The sequence below is a fragment of the Stylophora pistillata genome, chromosome 9 (assembly GCF_964205215.1).
Source record: "Stylophora pistillata chromosome 9, jaStyPist1.2, whole genome shotgun sequence".
In the NCBI taxonomy this organism is placed as follows: Eukaryota; Metazoa; Cnidaria; class Anthozoa; order Scleractinia; family Pocilloporidae; genus Stylophora; species Stylophora pistillata.
Window position 1 is genome coordinate 17981533 of NC_142527.1, and position 27900 is coordinate 18009432.

At 37.7% G+C, this 27900-nt stretch overlaps 2 protein-coding genes and 1 long non-coding RNA gene across 7 annotated transcripts in view; 1 reads left to right on the forward strand and 2 right to left on the reverse strand.

Annotated features, from left to right (window-relative positions):
• Window positions 1-102: 102 nt before the first annotated feature.
• The window catches only part of LOC111322312 (protein Wnt-5a), a 38952-nt gene continuing 11154 nt past the window's right edge, over window positions 103-27900 (forward strand). For 3 of the 5 annotated variants that reach the window (XR_015991842.1, XM_088733702.1, XM_022925391.2), the window contains exons 1-4: window positions 103-442; window positions 12716-12791; window positions 26841-26947; window positions 27361-27608. Coding sequence is in view for 4 of the 5 variants with exons in the window: in XM_088733702.1 (XP_088589828.1) it covers window positions 432-442; window positions 12716-12791; window positions 26841-26947; window positions 27361-27608 (442 nt within the window). In the remaining variant the exon portion in view is untranslated. Of the gene's footprint in view, window positions 443-12715; window positions 12792-26568; window positions 26715-26840; window positions 26948-27360; window positions 27609-27900 lie in introns of those variants that run through there. The other 2 variants (XM_088733704.1, XM_088733703.1) reach the window with 2 other exon arrangements.
• On the reverse strand, window positions 5961-26426 carry LOC148723606 (uncharacterized). The gene is made up of 3 exons (XR_015991843.1): window positions 25172-26426; window positions 20859-21146; window positions 5961-6207 (listed from the first exon to the last, which is right to left on the reverse strand). It is a non-coding gene; the product is annotated as an uncharacterized LOC148723606 (long non-coding RNA).
• LOC111322313 (F-box/LRR-repeat protein 14) lies at window positions 17398-18850 on the reverse strand. The gene has a single exon (XM_022925393.2). The coding sequence runs from the start codon at window positions 18825-18827 to the stop codon at window positions 17634-17636; it is 1194 nt and encodes a 397-aa protein (XP_022781128.1). The 5' UTR covers window positions 18828-18850; the 3' UTR covers window positions 17398-17633.

Here is a 27900-nt window from a genome sequence, read left to right on the forward strand (position 1 = left end):
AAGCTCATTATATTTGCCGAAATGTCGTAAAGGTTATTCGTGCATAATGGTGTCTGTAATTTTTCCAGGGAGTGATTTAGTTTCTTGGTGGGGATAACATTTTGTCCAACCCGGATTTAGAATTGACGGTGTAATATGCGAGTTTTGCACTTGGGTTAAAACAACATAAGCCACCCATCTAGAACAAAAAGCCATGGTTTTATCTTTTCGGTTAAGATCTCAATTACTTAGCATGGAAAACTGAGAAGCTACGAATGTAAGAGAGATTAATCCGCAATGCGAGTGATTAACACAAAGCAGGCATGTCTGCTGAAATAGGTTCCAGCAAGACGCTCTTGACTTTTTACAGTCTGGTGTCGCTGTTTGGTGAAGATTGCGGTTCATTTCACCTCGTACACAGAAGGAACAGTATTTGAGTTCAGGTGGTCGAAATGGACATACGGTAAGGTTCGTTGACTTGTCGCAACTCTTCCCTAGGAAAGGGTCAATTTATGTTGTTTATATTTAGCTATGCGGTACTGCTAATGGCGAATTGGCCGTGCGCTCGATTTAATTGCTCTTTAAACAAAGCCTATAGAAAGACGAGTGAGCGGAAGATTTCGGTGAAGTCTGAAAAGTGATCGGTCGAGATTCCTCATTTATCATGTGTTTTCCGAAAACATGAGCTCCGTAGAGCACTGTTTTGTTTCGACTATATCTATCTTGTGTGTTTCCGTTGTTGAAAGGAGAGAACAAAAGTATATCTGAGTAACCGTGGGTCCGCCATGTTGTTGCATGATTTTATACAATCTAACTCCATTATAAGCCATTATTACAGCTGCCTAACAAATATCAGATGTGATTATGCTGTTAGCTCAAACCATTACCGTTTAACCCCGCAAAAACGTGGTAAATATTCACTCGCTATATTCCGAACTTACGCCAGCGGCAAATGGGCGAAAACTCTTGGAATAAGTAATACTTGTTAGCGTGATCGCGTAGCTTCTGTCGGCTGCTGGTTCATTCTGGTGTAAGTCTATAATTTTTTATGTCAACGTATGATTTGCGAGGCGTGCCTTCCGCGGTACAAAACTGCCCTTGGAATGTCATGAAAATAATTTTTCCTTACCTAATCGGATAGTTTTTTCATTTATACGATTTCGTAGGCGGCAGTAGGAAAATATTGCTAATAAAAGCACATTAGGCAAAATCTAACCTCATTCTTCACCCTACTTCTTACTGGTCTGTGAAATCCCACGCAAACATGCTGGTGCTGACTAAAAATTAAAAAGCATTAAATCTGACGAGAGATGTAAAGTGCCGATCATAAATCTTAACGCATTTTATGAAAGCATTTAGCAAATGTTTATGTGGTATAATCCTCTTCCTTTGAATAACATTTTGTTTTCGATGTTGTTTTAATCGTGTGGGAACGTCGAGACACGAAACACACGGTGCTGGCGCTGTGTAAGCAATGTTTTCAATGGAGTAAAATGAAGGATACCTTCACCGAACGCACGATGAATACAGCCCAACTTTCTGAGAGATATAGTAAATAAAAGTTCTTTGATAAATGAAGATGGTGTTATGCGTTAACGTAGAATGAATTGGATTTGTTCCTGATATCCATGCTATTGTAAGGCCTAACGAGATGGGGGTAGGGAAATGGAAGGTGGTGGCTTGTTCTCATCTGCTAGGAAAGCTTGTTCTCGAAGCCAAACCAACACTTTTTCTCAGAATATCGCTTAAAAAGCGAAATGTGCTTCCCGTTTGGTCTCGCACGCGTGTTGCTGTAAGAGGAAAATGAAGCGTTATAGTTTATCACTGAATACCGAAACAAACTTCTTTCTCGTTTAGTGTCTTATTATGTGTCAATAAAGCTGCTTAGGCAATGGGTTGATCACTTGGAAAGTTTCGCGACAACTCTGCGAAAAACTGAGTATTTCTCTTTAGTTGTTAACGTATAATAAAATAGCTTGAAAAGCCCAAGAAAAAGTCTTAAAACCCGTACTCTATAAACTACCTCCAGCTTGGTTCCCTTTCGGGTGAGACATCGTCGTTAGAAGAAAGTACCCACTCTCCCACGTGGAGAGATGTGAGTAAAATACTTTAAAAGTCATCACCCTCTTAATTTAAAGCTTAGTGTTACATGCATGTGTATGCAACATGGAGCGCGAGAGGAAAAAAAACATGGACCCATTTTGGAAAAGTTCCATGAAATGACTGTCATTGAAATGAGATTTTCTCGTGAGTTCCGGCCTTAATAATCTATCTTGTAAACTTAAAATTGACAGATATATAAAAGTATAGCTCGATCTGTGATCTTGAAATTATTCTGTATCTTTGTATGGCAGAATTATAACGAACAAGCAAAACGAAACAAAACAGAGGAATGTAGGTACGCCAGGCGTGCAAACTGTTTTTTCGTAACAACGTTCAAGAGATTGTAAAGTGTCATTGAAGTCCTCGTCTGTCCATCTGAACTGTCTTTGAAATAATAGATCTTATAAACGGGACATCCAAAAGAATTAAAAAGATGCTCTTCTCTGTCTGCAGTCATCAGGAAATTGCTTTATAGATCGTGCAGAAAGTGTATTTTTGGTAACACAAAGAATGTCATGAATTGAGATTATACCATGCTACTTTGTTAACCCTATCAACTTCGCCATATCAATTGTTAAATTGATAAGCACATTTAACGTGTTTTACTACTCAATTTCGACATTTTATGCTCGCAAGGGCTAACTGAAAAAGGCGTCACCATTGTTAGATGCCTTCTGATTTCCAGCGAGTGCCAGCAATAATGTAAGTATGGTGTTTTTCCGTTTTGGTGAATTATCGCTGATGGTAATCCACACATTCTTCAAGGCACTACATAAGTATAGTTGGAGTTGGTTATAGAACTTTGTAACACGTTGTTTATTACACATACATTGTTCAGAACATATTATTTATTCGTAGCCTGTAAGATATAGTAATACTGTTTGTAAAGGTGGACACCCAACAAAGAGGCAAGCTTAAACGAAACGGATACAAGGATAGTTCAGGATAGAGAACGTTGACTTACTTGCAAAGGACAAATTAGGAAAGGGTAAGCTTAATTTCTCAACCCAAATAAACCGTGACGATGCTCCCTATATGCAAAAGAGTTGCACTTCCAGATTATGGGCTATCAGTAAAATCTGCTTCCATCCTTTTGTGGACCGCTGCATTCATTAGCATGTGGAGAGCGTTTGGTTTATCAGTTTCATGAGACCAACGTCAGTCGACGTTCAGTTCTAACATAGGTTACAATTCCATTGATTTTCTAAGAAAGAAAAGGAGTCTATCTTAAAACATCATCATAAACTGAATATCCGAAATCTAGCGAAGACGTTATCAGTCATTACCACGCATGCTTGACGGAAATTCTTTAATCATTCCATCCTTAAAATGAGTAATCTGTCGAGGAACATCAAGGAATTTACTGTTAAAGCCAACTGTCCAACTGCAGATCTTTTAACAGTTTCAAAGCATGAAGTGGCTAAGAGTATAGTTTACTGTCCAAGGGGCCGCTTCTTGAAAGTCCCGGTAACTTAACGGGCCCAAAACCGTATTTTAAAATTATTATTCAAAGAACTGATAAGCAGGTTCTGACACCCGAACCAGTCCATTTTGTTTCATTAGCTGATAGTTTTATTGTATAATTTTCAAAATTTTGACAACCCCATGAAAACAGAACGGCTTTACGGACCTGTTAAGTTACTGGGACCTTCCAGAAACAGGCCCCTTGACGGAATTCAGTTCATCGCTGGCCATCCAACAGCACTTTGCAAAGTTTCCCCTATCAGATTTCTTAGACCCATGTATACTTCGGCAGAGCAAACAGTTCCATTGTAATAAGGCAGGATGTCTGCCCAAAACAGAAAGCAAAACAGTGACCTCGATTCAGAGTCTAAAGCACTGTTTGGAGGGTTTAGATTAAAATTCTTTCTTGAGCCACGCCAAAAGGTCAGGAACCTATAGACCCGTCCTCTTCTTTACAACGTGAAAGTTATTATCTTTTGATGTTAGATTTTCAATGTAAAGAGTCTTGGAGCCAAATTGTAATTTGTGGTCCTCAAAATATGTCCCTCTAGAGTTCTAAGATTTTCAATCACTCTTAAAACGTGAAGAGGATAAATTTTTCTTACAAGCAATTCAACAAAGATCAAAACAAGAATTAAACCAGTTATCTGATGATAACAGAATTGAACATAAGACGATTAGAAAAGCTAAATTTAAATTTGTTCAGTACTTCAACAGTTGCTTGAACCTTGAACTCAAACATCCTGTACAGTGCATTGTGTCGCTGTCCTCATTTTCTGAAGCGACCCATAACTTTTTTATCGACCATGGAGGGTTGTAAAGAAATCCCAGACACGTCCAATAAAACTGGCTTAACTTTCAGAAGTGTCGCAGTTTGATTCAATGGTTGTCGATGTTAGCGTTCATTCATTGGTTCTCCGTACTTCTTGCCAACCAACGAACAGACGAAAATAATGAACTAGAATCGAATTAACGCAGGATACGCAAGTCGGAAGGAGTTAATGCCAAACTTTGATTATTAAATTAGAAAGTGGTAGAGATCTTAGCATGCAAAGCTTTTAAACAATATTTGAATGACTTCCTTAGGTCTTTGTAAATTGTCTACAGCTGGAAGAAGACCTCAAAATAATAGATATACTTTGCTAAAGAAGAACAACTCTTAAAGTGGAGAAAAAAACATTTAGAACGAGAACGAGGATGGATGAGGATAGAGAAGGTCAACATGGCTTGAAAATGATGAACTTGAGAAAAACAGGATCAATTTTTGAAATGCACAAATTGTGACGCAGTTTCTTCAAACTGTTTCAGACCCGAAATGGATTTCTCCCTGCTCATATTTTCAAACATTAGCTTGCTCTGTTATGGTCCTACTAGCTACATTAAACGTAATACTTCCTCTCAACTTCAAACTGAAGAAAATTTACAACGTTCGTAAACAATGACTCAGAAGGAATCACTTGAAACGTTTGCAGGAATAAAGGAATAAGGAATAAAACGTTTGCAGGTGTGCAGAAAAGTTTTCAGAAAATTTTGCAGAAAAGTTTGCAGGATCTTATCTAAACATAGAGGTTACAAGATCGGTTAAATTAATTTTAATGGAGAATGTACTCAGGACAAATGCTCTTCCAGAATAAGTTGTTTTGTCGAGCAAAGACCATAGTGATGAAATGCACTGAATGTAAAGCGTTTCCGTGTATTCTTTCCACTTGAAAGTTTATGCTTATTTTCGTGAATGATTGGCAGAAAAACTCTTAAGATCCACCAACAAGTACAAAGAGCCAGTTATTTTCCCTTCAAAGAACATACTTGAGAGCTGCAATATGTGATTGGAAACAATTGGATACGAAGGTTATTCTCTTGTATGATGACGCAAAGACAATGCCTTCGAGAGCGTAATTGCAAACATGCCAATGCAACGATTATGATAATTGTGATGTCTGGAAACGTTTGGCGCTTTGATTAATTACATTCTTTGATTTGAAAATCCGCAAGACGCTAATTTAACTGAGGCATTGAATAGTGGATCCTCCTTACAGGCGCCGAAAACGCTAAGTTAATTTACGTAACAGGAATTAAAATTTTCGCAAACAGCAAAGATTAGAGGAGGTTGGATTGTGTCAAAGATCAGGTAGAATACGTAGAGTTTTAAAGCTGTTTAGGTTTTATGGTATTTGTCCAATTGACCTCCTACAAGGATGGGTCAACTATCAACCGCCGACAGCAGATTAGGCTGAGTACCCCAAAATCTCATGGGCAAAATTCGACAACTATTATGACCGCGCCCTAAGATATATTTTCTTTTCAATAAGCTACTATTCTCGGTAGGATGTCGAGCAGCTAAGATAACAAATATAATGATTTTTAACCCTGTTGTGTTACGGACAGCCTGAAGATGAAAAAGACGCCACAAAATCTGCGTGAAAATTAAACCGCTTTTCATTGCTTAATTTTCAGAGCTCTTTTATATTCTTACTGGGTGTTAATCCTACCTAGGAAGGAAATCTTTTTCTTTCATTTATCTTCCTTACTTCAAAATACCCGATGTGTCGGTCTTTCTAAAATTCTTATGGTCCTTTGACTCGTGGCTCAGTCAGTATTGACAGAAACCTGTTTTCGAAATCTCTAAATCTTGTCAGACTTGCATCGTTTGCGCCATGGCTCCTGGTCAAAAGAAAAGAGATAAATTTAAGGCGAGCGAAAAACAACGGAGGTCTGGGGAAGAAGGTCACTTTCATTTCTAGACCCCGCCTTTTCTCACTTGCGTTGTGTTCCAACGGTTACACTACCCAAGAGCTTTGCTACAAGCTACATTTGCTATAAGCGCCATCATTTATCTTCACGTGGTGCTACAGAAAGCATAAAAACCCACACATCAGAAGCCGTGGCGTCCAAGTTAAATTTTGATCCTATAAGAAACATATTTTCTAAAATTAGCATATAACAGCCCTATTAGGGTATACATAGACACGTTTCCCGATGAAATTAGTCTGAAGATGTTCATTGGATTATTAGACCTGCTGGGGTCAAAGATTTGAGTTCCAGTTCTGAGTAAACATGCACTATCGAAAAACACCTTGTTGATGATTTTTGCTTCAAGTGAAATAAACGAAACAGAAAGTTTTAAGCAACAAACGTGTCCTAGACCTTTCAATTTTCATTCCGTTTGTGAAATTTGTGGAAATGGAACTAATGTAATAACACGAGGTTGAATTTCGTGTCACACACGACTTACCCCATTCATTTATCACTTGTCAATATATACATGTGGTTCATCATATGCTATTGAGTTGTTGTTATTATGAACAGAAAGAAATATTCCTTTAGTTCATTTTAGATCATAGAAGCATAGGCCAAATTCATTCCTAACAGGGAAGCAATACGGTGGCATGGGCGCGGTTTCTTTGCTCTGAAAACGGCTTAAGTCAAAACTTCCTCATCATTTGACCGCGGTCAGCCGCAAGGTCTTTATTCGATCGCGTCTTAACCTCTATCTTCCACGACCATCCATGTGCAACAATTTGCCTTCACGTAAAGTGAACTGAGTCATTCTATGATGCAATGGCTCGAAAAATTTTGACAACAAATTATTTTCGCATCTAAGCGCTACGAAACAGTTTTTCTTGAACGCCCTCGTCGGAGTTCTTTGAGTTAAAACTATGAACAGAGCAAATCAATGAAGTGCGTAATCTGATTTTTTTTCAGAATTTTATTGCTTAAAGAAGTATCGCGAGAATAATAGTGTGTGTGCCCGTGGACTGTACACTTTTGATGGAGATGTGCTTATATTAGGTCAATCTATTGTCTTAGCTGTCCAGTCGGTTTTAGCTATTCAAAGTATTTCTCGTTTTCACAGCTCTATATGACCTTGCCATTGTCTGTTAAATAATGCAATTATATTTTTAGGTAGAATTTCACGAATAGCTCTATGCGTTAACCGTCTGTTATAGTGCCACACCTCAACTTCAGCATCACGTGAGGGAGCAGCTTTCAAATCGAAGCTTCATTTATTTGCTGGAGGTGTTTCGGTTCTCAGACCACGCAAATTTTGATGATTTCACTTTGTTGTTTTTCCTAATGACGACGGCTGAGAAATGTACTAAATTTTAAAACACACGTCCTAAGCTATTTATCTACCAGTTAGATCTTTTGTTTTGCCACGTCTTCATTACCGTTACCGTCGAGATTTGCTGAAGATACCTATTCATTGCTACTGTCAGCCATACCTGCCCTATAAGGTTAGCTTCCATTCTGATTATAATCTCTAAGCGTAAAATCAAACGACGCCCTCTCGTTTACCTTTCCGTTTCTGTTGTAAATTCTCGTTACCTATTTGCTTGACAACGTAATGGTGATGCGAAGAGAAATTGCTTTTTCGTCACTTATGAGATGAGAAGATTAATGCAACTAGACAATCTATGGAAATCAACGAATAGTCATACAATGTAATAATTGATCATAGAATCCAGAATTTAAAGTCTCCTCTAATGAGATCCTCTAGCTTATAGCTAACGCTACCCTTCAAGAACTGAGAGCTCTCTTTCAACTGCCGTAGATTTCTGTGTTACCTAACAGGGCTTACGCCCTTTTGCCGAAGGACAACAAAAGCTAATACGTATCATACACATCGAGGTACGTAATACAAAATTCAACTTCTAAACTATTGCTCCTAATCTGATGTTAAAAGTAGTGGACAAAAAATGGGCGTATTTCGACGTCTGATCCTATTTCTCTCATCAAAAAATCACCAACTGGAGGTTGATTTCTCACGCACATGTTTTCGTTAATACAAACTCGAAATTTACCGACAGCAAATTGTTTTTAATCGTATTACAAAAGCCTCCTCTAGAACTGTCATGTTGTCCTTATCTGTAAGAAAAATCTACAGTTATATTAAAACCTTTTCATGAAAGATCGTTAATTAACCTAATTAATTGCCCAAGGGTCTAATTCAAGTGTTATTTACTTTTCCTATTGTTAGCCTTATATTGCATAACACGTTGAAAGGGAAAGTTGCTACAATGACAAAACATGAGATAAAAAACATTTTGCAAGAACCCTGAAAATCATTTGAATGATTCTATTTCATTCTCTAAGCGTTTAACGAAGTCTTTCAAGAAACACGCAGGAGTCCATTACTCTCAATTCGAAAACCTGTCACACCAAAATTTATATCCGAAAAGAAAGTTTCAATTCTACAGCTATCAATATCATCGTATTTTAAAGTTAGTGATCAAAACGTATTCGCCCTAAGTATTGTTATCCAAACAAGATAAAAGTACACCCTGCAATTTTATGCTGTATTGCAAATAAAGTGACACGATGGTCTTGATGTAAGTTGCAATTGAGAAAACGTGAGAAGTTGCTAGGATCATGAACATAGGCAACATCTCAGAGCACTTTTCTCTGAATATCACATCAGCTGTTTTAAAATTTGTCATTATTACTCGGTCATGAGAATAAATTCTCGCCATTGACGTCATAAGTCTTTTTTCTTCTCGAGTGAAATTCTTTCTTTTCTCCTCAAAGCAAAACATTTTTATGCAGTCGCGGTATTGTGTCCTTTCATAACCTGATTTTTGGCTGATAAAATTTAGCCCATAGAAATATTCAACTAATTATTAATTTCCAATCCTTAAAAGGATATGAAATTAAATGATTCTTTTCACTAGCATGGCTCAGATATCATATCTCTCCGCCTTCTGTAGACCAAACAGGGTATTCCTTTTCTTTGCCCAATTATACCTTAAAAATTCCATAAATTCCTAGCTTTAACAAAGTCTCTTTGTCAACTGTCTGTTATAAAAAGGCCAATCTGGTTAACTTTGAACTGGTGCCATTTGCTCTATGGCTTGAGATGAAAGACAAACCCTAATCTTCTCTCCAGCTCAGTTCCAGATAAAAACTTAGTCTCTTGAAAGTCTTACACTCGAGGTAAGTGCAACTTCACGGGTAAAATGTTGTTCATAGCTTTTTTTTGGGCTAGAAATTACGTGACAAGGTTTCAGCTCCGGCCTTGTATGTTCGTTTTATGAACCATTCGCATTGCGGGATCAATTGTAAGTTTTGTTTCTGGTTCGGTTAAATTTCTTCAGGAAACACAGAAATATCCCGTAATTGAAACAGGCTCAAGGTTCAAGTCCTTTTTTTCTTCCGTTGTCCTTTGCTTGGTAGACAGCATTTTAACCTCTCATGTACAACCCAGATTAGTCACACTTTAATAGAGTTTTATCTTGTCTAAATGTGATGACAAAATTTTTAGTTGAAAGAAATCGCACATTTTCCAACATTTGAATTTCGAAGTATTTCAAATAGCTTTTATGAATTTTATCCGGTCTTAGTTCAGTGTTTGTATAATTTTTCAGTGAAGGATACTTAGGCCTGAGGCAAATTTATAGAAATATGAGAGCCTTCTGTGAAAAATTATCACATTTTTGCATACCTATGATAGAAATAAAAAATTATGACCTTGTTTGTGCTGTATTAGAAATAGGAAAGTTGTGGAACTGATTCAGCGAATCTTTGTCAGGATATCGGTCACAGAAATTAAGACTTAAAGCTTTTCTTTTTTTAACTTGAAGAGCTTAGTTCGTTCATACTTTAAAAATTTTTATGCTAGGAGCTGTTTCACTGCGAGCTAAATTTGAATAGACTGACTGGCTTGTCTACACAGTCTAAAAGCTAAGGTTACGTATTGTTGAAAGAAAATCCTGACCGTGACTAGACAAGATGAGAAACCTACTATTATCCTTATCTTGATGTTTAAAAACTGAACAGAAGATGTTGTAAAATAGCGAGGTAGGCCAGTCCGCGCTTGCCTTCTTCCCGGAAGGAGTGCTATTTCACGAAAAACAGAAATTTCTGTTTACTGAAGACACATGCTTCAATCAGTAATATAAATGCTGAACGTGTGACACCATGAAGTTTGGATTGGGCAATTTGTAATCAGTTTCAAAGTTTTCGGCATTGAAAGTTTGGTAGTGTTCTATTCCTTTTCAAAAAGTGAGTCGTTATTAATGCTTGTTTTATGAAAAGACCTTATTTAAACAGGGTTATAGACTTCGGAGTTTTTATTTGTTAAATTTGGAAAATTGATTTGTGATCCAAGAATTCCAGTTGTATGTCGGTGTTCCAGAACTGTCCATTTTGCGCAATTAATGGAATATTTAGTTATGATCAAACCATTCGAAACTGATTTTCCATTTTTCCACAAAGATACCACCGTTAAGTTTCTCTGTTTTCAAGCCAAGAATTCAAATTGTTGATTGTACTTGTAATGACTGCAAGATTTAAGAAACCTTTACGGAGGTATCCCTTGCAGCGTTTCTGAGTAATTTTCTTAAGAAAAATTTAAACCATTCGAAGGTGAATTACATAGTTGCATAAATTTGCTTTGGGGCATGATTTCTCACTTAAGAGAATCTTGTGACGTCAAAAATAGCATATAAAATGCGTTTACTCTATGCAAGAATAGGCAAAAAACGTCAGAAGAGGTGGAATCGAATTGTTGAAAGAGACACAACAAGTGATATTGCCTCAGACCATGATTAAGAAGCTAAGAAGAAGAAGCAATCCATGACGAACAAAATAAACGAAGCTTTTAATGAGAAATGTCCAACTTTTGTTCGCGAGAAATGATTGGCGAGATAGGTCAAGACAAGCGAAAATTAGCTAACAGTGATAGAACAAAGAAAGAAATTGTACGTAGAACCTATTAGAAGGACTTTACAAGCAACGGCAAAAAAACACACTTTCAATTGAACAACGCCCTGTTCCCAAGCTGCATTTTTATGACATTATGCATTTTTGAAAGCCGTTGATTAAGATGTTCCTTGAGATTTGTTAAGAACTACGCAATTGCTGTTTGAGATGGCAATTCAAGCACCTTTTAATAAAAGTTGTATTGTAAGTATTTTGCACACGCTGATAGCCGGGACAAGGTTGGCGCCAAACACTTTTTTCGCCCTCTCATCACTGAAGACCGCGTCGATTACATCTCGCTGTTAATGACGGAAAATGGTCTGTGATACCGCGACTAGAACTCAATTAAATACGCGCTTTTGTGTTCATTTATAGTTACAGATCAGTAGTGAGTTTCTCATCGATGCACGAAAAGCTAATGAATTATTTGTGAAAAGTGAAATAGATACCTAAAGGCTCGGGGCTTCTTAGGCTTGTTATGCAAAATCAAGACGGTTCCTTTGACTGTTGACCTCACGACCTCAGTGTATTGAGTAAAGAGAGCCGACTAAATTAAAGTAAACTTCTAAGATGAACAGATTAACGCTTGAGAACCAATATTTTTACAAAACAAGTAACGATAGGCCTTTAAGAAGAGTCGGAGAGCATTTTACCATGGAAGAGTTTTGAACACCCCGTCCGAAATCACTCGGTGCGATGCCAAAGTTCACGAAATACCAGCAACTATTGGCGTAGAAAAATTGCTGCGATCCCACCCTTATTTTGTTACCTTTTCATTGTAATAATTTTTAATGAGCTGCAAATGCAAACAAGACAACAACATCCATTTAACTTCGAGTTTCTAATGATTGTGGTGTGTTTGCTTTCTTTGACCCAACGAGATCGGCCCTTAGATTCTTTTAAAAATGTAAACTGTGTCAGTAAATTCACTAATCGGTATCTCGGCCTTGTACGTTTGGAATATGTTCAGAATTCTGTGGCAAACAAAAGCAGAAGAGCCTAATCAACTCGAATCCGCTCTATTCCCATTTTCCACTGACTCGAGCGTAGAGCTATACTCGCTTACAATTCCAGCATACCTCAGTCATTTACCGTCAGTCAGCTCTCCAGCCATGTTTCTTTTCACTTCACATTTTGAATTAAGGGGGTTCTTCTGTATATACTTAACCACTTTTAACAGAATCAGACATGAATAATTGCTTATTCATGCGAGCGTTTTTACCTAGACGGGTAATGTGAAAGACATGGTGTTGACTATTACACACAACTGATTTTTGGATTTCCTGGTTTTAAAAATGTGTCTTATTTATATCTGCGTCGCAGTTAACGCGGTTGGATTAAGATGTATTTTATACCTTTGCGTGTTAATACGTGTGCAATAATGACCCAGTTTTACCCGGGGCTATTTAATATGCCTCAAGTCCAATCAGGTGCTGTAGCAATCACTGAGATAGGCAAATTATTCCCATAGATACCGTCGGGCACAAGCGTCGGAAGAAAAACCCAGCGTGGCTAAAGAAAGATCTTTCCCTGCTGACAAATCAAAGGTGAGTTGCTTCTATGTTTGAAGGCCTGCCCTCGCACATTCTACAGTGTTGCTCTGTTAAGCACAACTGAGTTGGTTGATGATCCATGACAACTTTGATAGCAAACTTTAGTTAATGCGGCTAATAAACAGATGGGTGAAAATGATAATCATGCGTCAGAAATTGAACTACTGTTCAGCTGGTGTTAGAATGGTTCATTTAATCGCATGAAGTGAAGAGAGAACGGCTCTTGAACTTTGATAATTCAGTATTTGTCCAAGCTAGCTGTTGCTAAGTGTAATCTGCTTCAATTTGGATCAATTTTTCAGGGCACCATGTTGTGTCATTGGAATTGTGTCTGAAACGGGGCATCCAAGAGGCCAATAAATTTTCAAGTTATGTAATAAAAAAAATTTGGCTTAAAGTATCGAAGACCTTTCAAATAGTGTAACTGTTTGGGAATAGTTTCTTTGTTACCAAAACTTTTATCGAAAAATTCAGTCCGGCCCCAAAATATCTGTCATCCTTGGTCACTGATAGATTTGAAGTCGCTTGCGACAGTTATTTGCCTTCGGTCATCAAATGGTCTTGCTATAAATTTCTTGGAATAACTTCTCATAATTTGAAGTCTACCCTTAAGTTTATTCTAAGATTTGCAGAGAGCCAGTCAGGATTACATCATTAACGGTTGAGAGGAAGTAGCAACTGAGAAAATCGGTTGACTGCATATTTATTCCCCTCCAAGACAAACAATCAGTAGGCGTTAAAATAATTGAATCGTACAATTTCTGTTCATCGAAGTGAATGAATGTTGTAGGAGGAGGACTCTCGAAATGATATCTGAAAGCTCACTATTAAGACACACTCACAGGAGAGAAGTCAGCCAATGTCGGTGTTTATTGTGTGCGCCACCCGCATTTTTAGAGCATTTTACACAGCTCTCAGTAGAGCGTGACTGAAACTCAGTACAATAGCTGATACGCTTTTTCGGCACTAGTCCTACAAAAGCCATCGATCGCCTTTTGCTACGCTTTTGACAATATACTGAGTACATTACCTAATTGATATGAATTTTTTTTTTTTGAGAAGAGAACAGCTTACACTTGAAAACAGTTTTTGCATAACGTTTATATCCTGAATGTTGATTTTAAGTACAAAACCGTAGTTCACATCCTCATCATTTGAAGTTTTTTTTTTGTGCCGTCAATAAACCCTCGTCATTATGAATATCATGATGAATTATTCTGAGGTGAGCTATATCATCTTTTTATAAACTAAATCAGTACAAGTTGGTATTCTAAGACAACTACAAATAGCCTCCTAAAAGCCTTAAGCTAACATTGATGTCAGCGTTGCTGCGGGTCAAAATGCTCTGTACCATATCTTTGACAGTAAGCTCAAGTTTTCACGTTTTGTTTTTTTTTTTTTTAGATAGTTGATCTAATGGACACTGATTAATCGCCATTACCGGCATAAGTTACCACCAAACAAAGCCATCAAAGATTTTATCTTTCGGTCGTTGAATAAAATTTACAAACTCTTCGTGTGTAGGTATTCAAATAAGGACACACCTTAAACCTTTATTGTCTAGAGAGTCAGTTGTGGTTTTGCACACTCAGACAGAAGTTGATCCTTGTCTGTAAAAAGATCGATGAATTCAAATTAAAAGCTTAAATTCAAAGTATTTTTTTAGTTTGACAAAAAACTTCATCAAGGTTAGGTAAAATACAAGTCACTCTTTCTGAATCTCCTTCCTTGACGTCCGACTACGGCCTAAGGAAGTGTCAAGTTCCAGACGAACGAATCATAATTTATTCGGTACTAGAGCATTCCAAGAGTGAGCCTCTGCATCAAAATGAGCTGATTTTCTAGAAGTCTCGTTAAGTACTTGTGATAGACAGATAGTTTTCGAGCTACAGTGTAACAGCATAGACTGAAGAGCAGTGAATTCTAATGCATTTTTTGAAAATTGAGTTGGGCGACGGAAAATAAAATAACGACGGTACTCTCTAAGTTTTCTCTCTTTTCATCTATTTTCTGTCCGTATTTTTTTTCCTCTTAGCAAACGAGGATTTATTATTATAATAAATAATGATATTTATTGTAACTTACGTGATGCATCCTAATATTTTTATCAAATTCCAAACTTTGTTTTAATTTCTAAATCCGTTGAAGATGGCACTTAATGAAGAATGAAGTAGCTGATCTAAAACATACTAGTATGCAAACACGTAATGTTAAAGTGCGTGACATTTGAGTAACATCGGGCCAAATTCTGGCGCGTTATGAGTAATTGACATGCGCAAACTTCGCAGGGGTGTGTTAATCAAATCTAATCTAAAGCGCGGCCTGCTTCAGGTGAGGTACCATTTCCTTAGCGGCTGCAAATCTGGAATGTGTGAAGTTTGAAACTTGGTCACTTTTCTCTCTTATATTTTTTCTTCCTAACTCAAACTAAAGTTCCTTTTACCTTTCAAAAAGGAACGCAGCTTTAATATTTCTATCAGATCCGCAAATTGCAGATGAACGAGGAGGCTTCCATTGGCGTTACACAACAGATACATAAAGTAAAACTTTCGAGGCCGTCACTAATTATAGGTTATGAGTTACTTCTTTTTGTCTTCATTGTTTCTTGACTTAAAAAGCATTGGTTAAAATGATTTGACGAATCCATCTGTGTCGCCAGTATTTGCTTCTCGAAGGTTCTAAAACACCGATCTATTTTATGGAATTGTCACGACCGACTTTGTTAGTAATATAAGTGCACCCATACGAAATACTGCAGCAGCAAAATGTGCGCTTCTAACTAACCCGAAAGGTCTTGCGTAGATGCTTATAAAAACAATTTTCTGAAAGGAAGAATATTGGCCATCTCAACCTCAAAAGAAATAAGCCACATAACAATCACGACAAAGACGCGCCTGTCACAAAAATGTGATTTTACGAGAAATCTGAAGGAATTTTGCCAATTTTTCTTCTCGGTGCCCCAGCAATCGTGTCAGTTTTTATCATTTCTCTAAAGAAACACGTTCTCAGCTTTGGGAAAGGACTGAAACACAAGCAATGATTTTTCAAAAGTTGAGTCATCCAACCCCAGTCACTGATTTCGAATGCCAAAATTGTCAACACTGAACTGACAAGTTTGCCTTTTTCAATAATCCGGAACATTTCGCTCAATTCGGAACATGCTTACATCTTGCAAGTTGTCACACATGCCGAGGGTTCAAGAAACTGCTTATGTTTTTCATTTCTCGGCAACAAAATGTGGACTGTGTGTCTATGGTGTAGTTCTTTGTGGACTCATGTGTGTCTATGGCGTAGCTCTAATTACTTATTAGAAGCGCTACACCAACTAGAAAGAAGTAAAAGTCATTAGCTGAAGCAACATTGCAACATCCAAATTCCGTCTCTATGGAAACGACCCAAATTAAATATATCAGAATCAGAAATATTGATTAATAGTGAGACACGTCAGGGCTCACGCACGTGAACCGAGGGGATACCAGAAAAGAGTCCTTATTAAACAAGTGTACAAAGACCCGCCATGTCTTTCCGATGAAACCGAGGAAAGTTTAATGTAAACGAAGAACTGACTCCCGTGTAATGTGTTGGCCTAGCAAGCTGACTCCGACTAACTTCACATTTAATTGTGCTTGCATGGAGTTTTGGATCTGGTAAACCAGGTCCCAGCTGGCAATTGCAATGGAAGAGTAGACAGCTCAACCACTTCTAAATTGAAAAATCGAGATGCCAATGCCTGTAATTGACTTTTCCAGCCTCGCATTTATCATTGCTCGAGATGTGGAGTAAAAGGTCAACAAATCGCTCACCTCGTTTTATCTAAAAGGCCACATGTATGTTTTTTCATTGAAATAATCTTTTGCAACATTATTCCTAATTTTAAGGTTTCAGTTTTGACAAAGCATAAAAATTGGTTTTTAATAGAAAATTATTTTTCATTGAAAGCTAAATTTATATTTGCAGCATGCAAACCATAGTAGAAATAAGAAAGAAAATACCAGTTTCAATGAATTCATGACTAAAAGAATCTTTGAACATTCGTTGTACAAAATAAGGAACATTACTTTTAGATTTGTGCCAATAGAAAAGTGCTTGAAATATTTCAGTAACGCTCGTATTCCTTACATTTCTGCTTAGAGGGATCGGATTTCTCTTGTACTATCAGATTCTAAGCAATTTGATAAGGAACCCAGTTGCAGTCCTCAACTAACATGACAGGCGAATTGTTCCATGTCGGTCACGCTATATATACGATGAAATCTTCCATGAGAGACCGCTTACACTCTTTTAAGGTCATCATGGAAAAGTTTTAAGCGATCTAATTCGTTTTACTTATGTTAGGAAGTGCTTACAAAGTGCCGGCTAAAGGGAAATTCGCCTAGCATAGCTTAAAATCAAAGATACTCTGGCGCCAATAACAGGTGAACGAGTGACACAATTGTAAATATATGTAGGTTATTTACAAAGGCTAAAAATGGAATTGTGAATTGAGGAAATTGGTTCACAAAACACGTCACCACAGATGAAGGACGAAGTTTAGTTTTAATCCGAAATTGAAATTCTCCTTGGCTCCGTCTTTTAAGTACAAAAGGTTCCCGATACAAACCATTTTTAGTAAAATTTATTCACATATTCAATTCATGAGTGACATTGGAACACGATGGCATTGAACTAAAAATACACGAAGAAATCGACTGAAAAAAAAGGTCGATCTCTCGCTCGAGATTGGCCTGTATTTCACGACCAAGGTGTATCAGAAATAAATCGAATTTACCCGAATTAGCTGCGACATGTGGTGTATAAAATTACGAGCAACTGTGCCACAGCTGTGTTAGCGCTGGGTCATCTCTGCCACAAGCCTAAATTGAGAACTTGAAGATGAGGTAGATGCATTAATTTCTCCAGTCCAGCTTTAGTGACTCTAGTACAGCCATAAAGATCAATGTTCGTTATACTAGTTAAGTTTTCGGCGATAGAAACCAAGCTTGCGTCCGTGATTTGCGTGCATTGGCCAATATTCAAAACGCGAAGGTCGTGTAGACTCCGCGCAGCCTTGCACAGACCATCGTCTGTAATATGGCAAGAATTCAAACCTAAATTTTTCAAATGATGAAGTCCATTTGATATATGATTCAGTGCTGCATCTCCCACTTTTTCGCAAAAGCTCACATCTAGGTACGTTAAATTAAGGCCTCCTACTGCCAAATGTGCTATTCCCTCGTCGCCAATACCTTCACAAGATCGAAGGTTCAATTCACGAAGGCTTCGCAGACCAGCTAAATGAGAAAGTCCGCTTTCCGTAATTCCACAACAGAAGCTTAAATTGATGGACTCTAAATGCACTAGTCCTTTAGCTATGTTGCTTAGTGCGTTATCGGTGATCTTTTGACAGTCTTGTAAACACAAAGTAGTTAAATTCTTGTTTCCGCGCGCTGAACTCGCATTCAATCCTGCGAGATGTGCGATGCCGGTGTCCGAAATATGTCGGCAGCTTCGAAGATTCAAGTATTTTAACTTCGGTAAGCCCCATGCGCAAAGAAGTAGTCCTGTGTTCGTTATATTACAACATCCAGCGAGATCCAACACCTCTAAATTGCTCAAAAATCGAGCGATTCGTCCAAGACTTGTGTCGGTGATTTGTTTGCACAAACTTAGATTTAACACTGTCAGAGACGAGAGATCTTTAACGAACGCATGCCCAATTCCAATATCCGTCACATTATAGCATCCTTTCAGATTTAAGCTTTCTATATTCGGTAGATTTTGTATAACGTAGTTCAAGCTCTTTTTAAGACTCAGTATACGGATTTTTCGAATACCACGTTTCGCTAGCGAAGGAAATAGATATGGATTTGACCTCCTCAAATGTAGTCTTGCTTGAACACCGCGCCATACCAAACGGTTGTAAGCTGCGTCTCTCCATTTTGAGCACACTTGGGAAACTCTTCCCTTATCCCTTATGTCCAAATAACTAAAAATAATGGCCAAAATCTCTGGGAAAAGGCAGTGGATCGTAGCATTGCTCTTCCCTTTCATGTCGCTCGAATTGCGTTCAACAAAGCACCATTGGAAATCGATCAGGCATTTCAATACACTTGGGACCTTTTGTTTAGCTTGACCACGTGATCGCTTGCATCCTCGCTGAATGGCTTTTACAAACAATAGTTTGATCGACGCTCACAGTTTGAGCAAAAGTGTGGTGCAAGCAAATTTATTTTATAGTTTCAAATAACAAAAGTTTCTACGCTTGAAAAACTTTTCGACAAATGAAGACAAAACGTAAATCTTACATAATGATACTGCTGTTTTTCCAAGGCAAGCCAGAGATTAAAGATTCTACTGGAGCGCCAACAAGATTCTTTTCTTGTTTTCTTCAAATGTTCGCAGTAAAGTAATTCTAGTTATATCACGAAAACGTTTTGCACTAATGCAACCTGTCGCTAATGAAAAGAATAATTTTAAATTCAAATCGGATACCTGACAATGAAGCCTTCGATTTTCGGTTTTCAGTTTTGAGATGAAAAATTTTCCAAATTATACTGTAGCAAACTATCAAAGCAATTTTTTAGCATGTCAAGCACCCATGCCTTGAACCACATCACAAGCTAACTGCATAATTGCCTTAATTGCATTTAAAAATAGACTGTGGTTATGCCTTGCTCCGACAGAATTAAAAATCATGGTTTAACAATGCTCGACCCACCATAATTCACTAATCAAAATGAAACATCCCCGGTACTTGCGAACAAAGAAGTTGTTTTCTAATTGTGTTCTTATCTTTATAACAAAAAGAAATCTGCAAAATTGACTCTTTTCCAGACTTTTCCTACAGATTTTAGGTTCGGATTACACACGGCTAATCGACTTATATTTATCTCATAAGAATGAAAATTAGGCATTTTCTATTTGACCATGCAGTGTTTCGTCCATTTTAAGTGTGTTTTTTCAGGGTTACTTATCTGTTCAATGATATTTCTTTGAGTTAAGCGGTGTGGATTTATTGTGATTGTGAGAGTAGGTTTTTTTAGCTGCATTTGCTTTGTTCACCTGATATCCCACTGGAAAGCTCAAACATTGCATGTAAGAAAAGCTTCTATATTGCGTTTGAATTAAAATAATTGTTTTATATTGCCCACTAAGCTGACGTCATTGTACCAATATTTTCTATACTAGAGGTAACTCAACATAAGGGCATAAATTTTTTCGACGCGTCACACCAACTGGATATAGTTTACTCTCTCTCGCCAGTTTCGGGTTAACTTACCCTGATCGCCTTTGAAGGTTCAAAACAAGGACCACCTTGGTACGAAACTTAATATCCATTTACAATTCGAAGCAGACATATTGATAGACTCCTTTCCTATCTGGCTGACTTTTGGTGGCCCGAGAGCTTAGACCTCCTAATACTTCTAATCCTCAATAAGCCAATAATTGACAGATCAAACCGGCTTAGTGCTATGCAACGATAATCAGTGACCTAAATATAAAGCTTTTTTTGCTTGAGAATTCTCTGTAGCTCAGTGCGCAAAAAATAACAACCAGAAAATAGAGGTCCCCACCCCCACTCCCTGCCGCCGAGTCCTCACATAGGACTAACATCAGCCTCCTTTCCCCGTGACAGATGTTCTACATCCTCCTTTACTCATAATTACAATAATGATAATAATAATAATGATAATAATAATAATATAATAATAATAATAACGGTGATACTAATGATAATGGCAATGATAGTGATGATAACAATAAAAATGATAAAACTAGTAAATGGTGATAATGATAATACCGACAATAAAATTGGTAATTATAGAATTAATAATGATGATAATAGACCTACCATATCAGTTTTGGATTGTAATTTTTTTTTTGTTTTTTCTCACCTTTCTTTCCTCAGTATTCCGCTGACTCAATAGATTTTCTTTTACCGTCCATTTCATAAAAAATTAACTCATTTTTCATTCACTTATGTACTCATTTATCATTTATTTACTTATCTATTTATTCATTTATCTTTCAATTCAAATATCTTTTTTCTGTCCAGTTATATATTTTAATGGTGCCTCTTACCCATTTAACTCCCAGAAGTAATTTCCGTGTGGGGCGTGACTGGTCCAGCGGTCAGTGTGCTGGACTCTGGGTCGGATGGCCCGGGTTCAAGTCCTGGCTGGGGCACGACGTTGTGTCCTTAAGCAAGTCGCTTCACTCGCATTGCTTCGTCTTCTCCAATAAGAAATTAAAAATAGGAGGCGTTAATTTCCTACTCACGAGATTATTGAGTGATGGATGTCCTCCCCTTAGGTGGGATGGGTGGGAAGGTGAGATCGTTACATGGACTGAAGCGGCTGCCAGAGACGCCTGATAAAAAAAAAAATGGTGACGTCAGATCTCAACCTTAACAACAATATGTAAAGCGCTCTTGATCAGCACATTTAAATAAAGGCTATATAAATTGGTAAATGATTATCATTAGCCTCTCCTGTAATATCTATGCATTGCTTGATCTTCAGACACAAAATTCTCGAAACTAATTTCCAAGGCAATACGTATGATGCACGATCCTCGCTAAATTCCGAGGCTGAATATTTAGCAGCTAGAAGGAAGAATTAAGAATTACATCATGGGAGTAAAAGGGTTGAAAAAAAAGATTCACTATAATCGCAAAATTGCAACTTGTAACACGTAACGATAACGTCCTGCTGACAAGGTATTAGTTTCACCATGTGTCGCATGGATTGAATTTCTGTAATAAATCAAAAAAAGTCCACGAGAAATTCTTTTCAGTACTGCACGTAATGTAATTGCTAAGTAATTAAATAAGTCATCGCCTGAAAACTTGTGCGTAGAGATTTCAAACCACTTTTCATAAAATTGCCATATGCTTCGAGTTTAAAACAATTAGCACCCAGCTGGACGTTTTCGGAACGTCAAAGAACAAAGAAAACACGCGCTGAACACTGAATGAACGCCGGCGTCGAGTCCCTGCACCGCTCACTGCCTCTGGTTGTCTCAGTTTATTTTAAACTTTTTTTTTTTTTTTTTTTTTTTTGCAAAGACCAGGATAAAGACTTTTTTACTTATTTATTTCTAATACCCGCCAAGACTAGCTAATGCTATATGCGGGTTGTGTAAATTTACTTGTAATATTCTGTAAAATAATGATAAACAACAACAACGATAAAGACGTCTCGTGATATTTAAAATGATTTCCTGGATTTATTTGTTGGTTAGAAACAAGCTATAGCTTCAACCTCAGCAAATGACGTCTTCTGGAATAAAGTCAGAAGCGATTTGCTTCCTCACTTTTCACAGAAGAGTTTAAGATGCTGAAGTATGTCGCCTAAGGATGAAAATGAACATTCTGATGAGTTATATAAGATCTCTACAATTTTGCCGGCTAACTCAATGGATAGATTTAGGTTTCGATCAGTTCTATACACAGAATTGGAACGAACTCTACAAAGGATCGATTTTTCTGTTTTCTCTTCGTCTGATTCGAAGAACCGAGTCCTTTTCTGCGACTTTTTTTGTTTACCTAAGTAATACAAATAACATCAAGTTCGTGCTTTAACTGATCGGCTAGTATTAGTGTGGTTTTTATAATTGCTGAATGTTTCTACCCCTATTATTTTTGTTTGACTTTATTTCTTACATCAATAGATAAGAAAACTTGTGTTCCAACCGAGATCCCGAGATCCTGGTTTACAAAATTACGTAACTAGGAGAAGTCTCTAACCTGACCCTCAGTCACGGAACTTAGTAATAGTAATAGTAATAGTAATCAAAGTTTAATGTCTTTACGTGAGGCATGGTTACCCATATTGCCCGAGCCAGAGGCTCATGTATGAAACGCAAGACAACAACCCACCCATCCCATCCCAGGAGAGGACATCCATCACACAGTAATCTCGTGCATGGGAAATTAACGTCTTGCTAAATTAATTTAAGCCTATAGCTTGGATAACATAGCTAGTCCTTCTAGACCTAACGGCTTCGTAAGGCATTTATACCTTTAATACTAAAACAATGCTACAAGGGTCCTACAACCAGTCTGGGAAGCATCACTACTACTTTGGCGGTCTTATCGAGTCTTAGATCTGAGGTAGATCAAGCATAGTAGTTTTACTCCGACATCTTGAAGGGGCTCTGGTGCAATAAACATGATAGCTATCAGTTTTGAAAGTCAAATTTACAAAAATTGTTCCAAATATCCAATACTTGAAAATCTGTGACTAGATGCTGAGCAGTTTGGATAAGACTGTAAATTTTTCTTTCTCATGGAACGATCGTTTCATTAAGTCTGAGTCAAACTTTTATAATTAAATGTGGGACGTTTATCCTCAAATAAATGAATTCTATCGGCAGTCATGTCTTAGCAATCGGTGCTCAATAACAACAATGTACAGAAGGTCCGAAGAAATAAATGCTTGTCCTTGCTTTAATCATAGCTCATTTAAAAATACGCAACAGAACTGACTCACTTCAACTCAACTCAATCGATTTTTTTAGCGTTTAAGTTGTAGGTGGGAGGGCCATGGCGTGGAGAACACTTCCCCAGTGACGAGGCAAAATATCGTAACTAATAAGGAATTCAGCAGGTTCGAGCAATAACTCCCTCATCTCAAACTGGGAATGATTTTGCATTAAAAAAAACAGCTGTTTGTACCTTGACTTAATATTCATAGTATTTATATAGATATATATATCCTTTACAAACTTGTTTCTACCACTTTTGGTTTACTCGTCTAAGTCTGTTTCTGTTATCTAGTTCAGTTGAATTGTTATCTTTACTCGGTTGAACGTGGTATTCAAATTTCCCACAGCTGAACTTATTCACTCCTTGCATCGACTGAAAGTCGCCAAAAGAATTAATGCTTTGCTTGAATAATTTTCACCTAAAATTTTTTATGTGTTCAAGGAATGCAAGATATCTTCTTACGCCTTTTTACAAATGTTACTTTGGCGCATTCCACAATGATATGAAATCTCTAAGGGAAACTCTGCTTGCCCAGGGTCTGTTATCAGGTTATCAGCATACGTTATTGACCGATTGCCCCCGAATTGTTGACATAATCTTGAATTTTTTGACATGAAGGTCTCCAAGACTCTTTTTATTCATTTTTGGTTATGCCGTCTTGAAATTTCATACTAAAAGAGATATCCTAAATATTCGGAGAGTCTTTTCTGTCACTGATTGGGAAGTCTCTTACGGATTATAGAACAAAATATGACAGTATATTTCGAAAGAAACCTGAACTATCGACATTGATCCATGTTGTTCAACCAGGTTACATAAAATTTTTGACAACTTCATCGTTCTCTTGTAATGAAATATAACTGCCAGAGCTGTATTATTAGTTCTTTCAATCTATTGACCTTTGAGGCAACCTTAACACGACACTGGCCCATGTACGTTGTTCGCATTTAAAGATAAGGATTGAAAGGAACCAATCTACAAAAATTAAGAAGGGTTTTAACCCTTCCCAGTTTCTCGGAAAGTCCCCTGTACGCCTAGGTGGAGGGTGTGGACAATTAAAATTTCATGACAAATCAATTTTTGAAGCTGCAATTTCTACGACTGATTCAAGGATCATGTCAAATGGCAAGAACTCTAGCAGAATTAACTTAGGAGTATTACCCCCCACCAAAGAACGGATTGTTAATATTTTTTTTGACAGATCCACTTTTCAAGTTTTGATTTAATGCTCTGACTGATTCATTGAAATAACGGCTTTTAATGTCAAGCTAGGAAAAACGCACTCGCTCTTTTTTTTTTTTTTTTTTTTATTTTTCAATCTGACTGTTCCTTGATCTTGGGACGCGGTCTGTTGGATACGGGAGTTCTTGTTTGAATGCAAAAGTTTACTGGCTTTTATTTCGTTAGCACATATGAATGTTCTCTTCTGGGGAAAGATAGATTGCCCTGTTAGATAGAAAGAGTTAAATTCGTAGAAATCACTAATCCCTCGGGGTATCAGTTTAGTCTAATTAGTTGTTGATGAAGAAGCAGAGCAGAACAAATCTACGCTATTCCCCCGAAAAAAGCATGCGGCTTTATGATGGTGTAACATCGGACTAGCTATGTGTTTTCTTAAACCAATTGAATCTAGACTCGCGTTCCGAAATATCTTGTAGTGGTCACATTTATTAGTTCAAACTTTCAGTGATCCAAAGTGAATCTTAAATACTTCCAATAACTACTGGTCTTGAGAACAGGTGAAAAGGATAAAGCGATATGCACTTCAAAAAAAAAAAGTCGTCATTGCATTTTTTTTTTTTTTTTCAGTATAAAAAATGCCTCTCGAGTGGTGAATGAGAACTAAGATTTCGGGGTTGGCATGGCCCGGTGGCGTTGGTGACGCTTAATATGAGTAATTACTTACCGATACGTCTGTAAGTCTGGTATCATATGGAATGCGTCGTTTCGGGGTGGGCATTGCCTAAAGGCTAGTACCACTGCGGCGGTATGAGACTGTTATTCGGACCTCAAGCAGAGCTGCAAATTTTTCTATTACCGAAAAGGTTTACCCGTGTTAACAGCCGGGAAGTGGAGGAATCTTTTAAGAGGAGTTGATAAATCTCCTCCTACACAATGTATGTTCACTCCTCATAAGTTATTCATAAGCTTGTTCTAATAACTTCTGATCTGCTTTTTGGTCATCCACTTGACCTTGATAAAGTTGATTTGATGACTTGGAAGTTTTCAAACTCCTGCTTTAGACACTATTAATAACCTCGTAAAGTCAAAGGCCTCTCTCATTAGTTTGATAATATTCTGATATTCGCTCTCAGCGAGATGATGCCGAGTGAAATTCGAGGACAATGAATATTTCAAAGCGCACAAACGAGTTCTGTTTAGCCAGTTGAACATACCCAAGATAACGATTTGTTTTTCAGCTTGTTTTGTATCGCATTACTATCAAATTTGGAGTAAAAATTGTTATAAATCAAAACAGATTTAGGGTAGATGTTGACTGAAAACGAACCGAAGTTGCATACCCTCACGATCGCCAGTTTCTCGCGTGCCGAGCGCCATTAGATAGAAAACGTTTTTAGTTGTGATTGGCGTCCAACGCACGAGAACCCTGAAAGGCAGCTAGCAAAAGATGTGAGCTTTCAACAAACAGTGTCATCTGACTACCTCCCAAAACTCTCGAGGAATGTCGGTCTATTCACCGGATCACGACAGTAAGGTCACAAACCTGGTATGACATTCTTAATTTTCGTGCACGGCAGGAAATTATAAGACCGTAACAATCTAAAAATTCCAATAAATGACTGTGCGTCTCATCTCCGAGTGCTAATCTTTTCCTTTCGAGAGTTTTAATGAACGTCCACTCGAAGCCAGATGAAAGCTGCCGTACATGTGTGACAAACACGGTTGTACATATTCGTGACAAATCGTTCATAGAACTAAACAATGAAATTTTCTTTCAACCTGGACCACTTAGTCGCATTTCAAACTTATTACGCATGTGATCTTGAAGGTCAATTAGAGAAATTAGGGTTTTGAAGCCTGAATGGCGTGTCTTTGAGACTTTTTATTCCTTCTGGGAATTTTTTCTTGTGTGTTTTTCATTTGTTTCATTATTGACGAGTGGCATCTGTCGAGTCCATGTTTGCTCAATATTACACTGCATTATCAGAAAGTCAAACAATCTATTGCCACTCACTGAAATCCAACTCTTTTCTGTGGTGACATATCCATCAGTTGACGAGGTCATCCTTAAACTGGAAATATTTCCGGTATAAAAGCCCTCTGGCTGATAGACGCCAATTTTATTCTGGAATCTCCGAGACAGAGTCCATAGAAATCGTGTCTTTTGCGTTTAACTTCTTACATCTGTAATCAATAAGTTCGACGAGCTTCTAAATTCAAACAGGATTGGATTTAGTCCCTCTCGACCAATCAAGAGAAGCAAAATGGTATTATAGGAAGCGGTTCGGCTTTATTTGAGTGCTAACTGCATGTGCTAAAGAGATTAGTATAAACCAGCAAGCGTGAAGTAATTGCAGTGAGTGCGAGCTTTGACAAGCTTTTGTCTCTTTCAGAACTTCCTCGACTTCGCAATGAGGGTGCGCCAACGAGTCCGTCAAGTTCCACTAATCCTGTGCTTTTTGCTCCTCACATCGTTCTTTCAAGTTGGACAGAGTCTATGGTGAGTTACAAATCGCTTATCACCTCACTAGCACCCACTTTGTTTTTATTCAGGAGTCCGTTTTCCTTCCTAGACATTTTATGTTTGTTTTTGGTTTACACAACAGCATCTGGAAGAAATCCGAAGAAATACATCGGTCCCGTCGAAGTGAAGTGTTAGCCTAAATTCTTAATACTTGCTGTTAGTAAGGATGTGTCAAGAGCTGCTCTTAAAGAGGAATTTGGCTAACAGTCAATCAACCGCTCACTGCCACTAAAAATTGAAGTGAAATTTACTTCTAAGGGTATACTGGATGCCACTGTAAGACTAGTGCATCGGTTCTTTGGCAGAGCGCTAGTAGTTTTATAATCCCTTCGATAGCGATTACTCGTAAATTGTTAACCAAACATCTCCTCTGTTTTGTGTTTAAACAGGCCGCTTAGTATTCCACACCAGGCGTTTATTGTAGGCTTCGTCGGTCAGCCTTGCCATCATATGGGATTGTCCGACGATCAGAAACAAATATGTATGAGCGAGGCCAATCGGGAGCTTTTACCCACCATAAGATATGGTGCAAGTTTGGCATACAAACAGTGTCAGTACCAGTTTAAGTATCGCCGTTGGAACTGCTCTGTGCCTGAAAAAGACAGCAATTCCCTGTTTCGCCGAATAACGGGGAAAGGCAAGTATTTGTTACCAGCACTCAGTCTTGTTCTGTATCGTGTTCTGATCTCAGCCTTGATTGTTTGTGTACATCTCGTCAAAACACTGCCATTTGCTATTCTTTCGAACGACATCTGGTTCAGTGATTATGACAGAGAATGTTTGTTTGTACAAGAAAGCATGCTTAAAAACGTGCTCTTGTTGCTCAGCATCAACTCAGCCAGTGGCATAATTAACAGCTCTGCAAGAATCCTGGCTATTTTCAAAAACGTACTTGAAGATGAAATATTCTCTCTGTTAGATAAAAGGGC

Excerpts from the sequence above, each read along its gene's own strand:
- LOC111322313 (XM_022925393.2), bottom strand. The coding sequence starts at position 18,827 with ATGAAAGGGAAGAGCAATGCTACGATCCACTGCCTTTTCCCAGAGATT.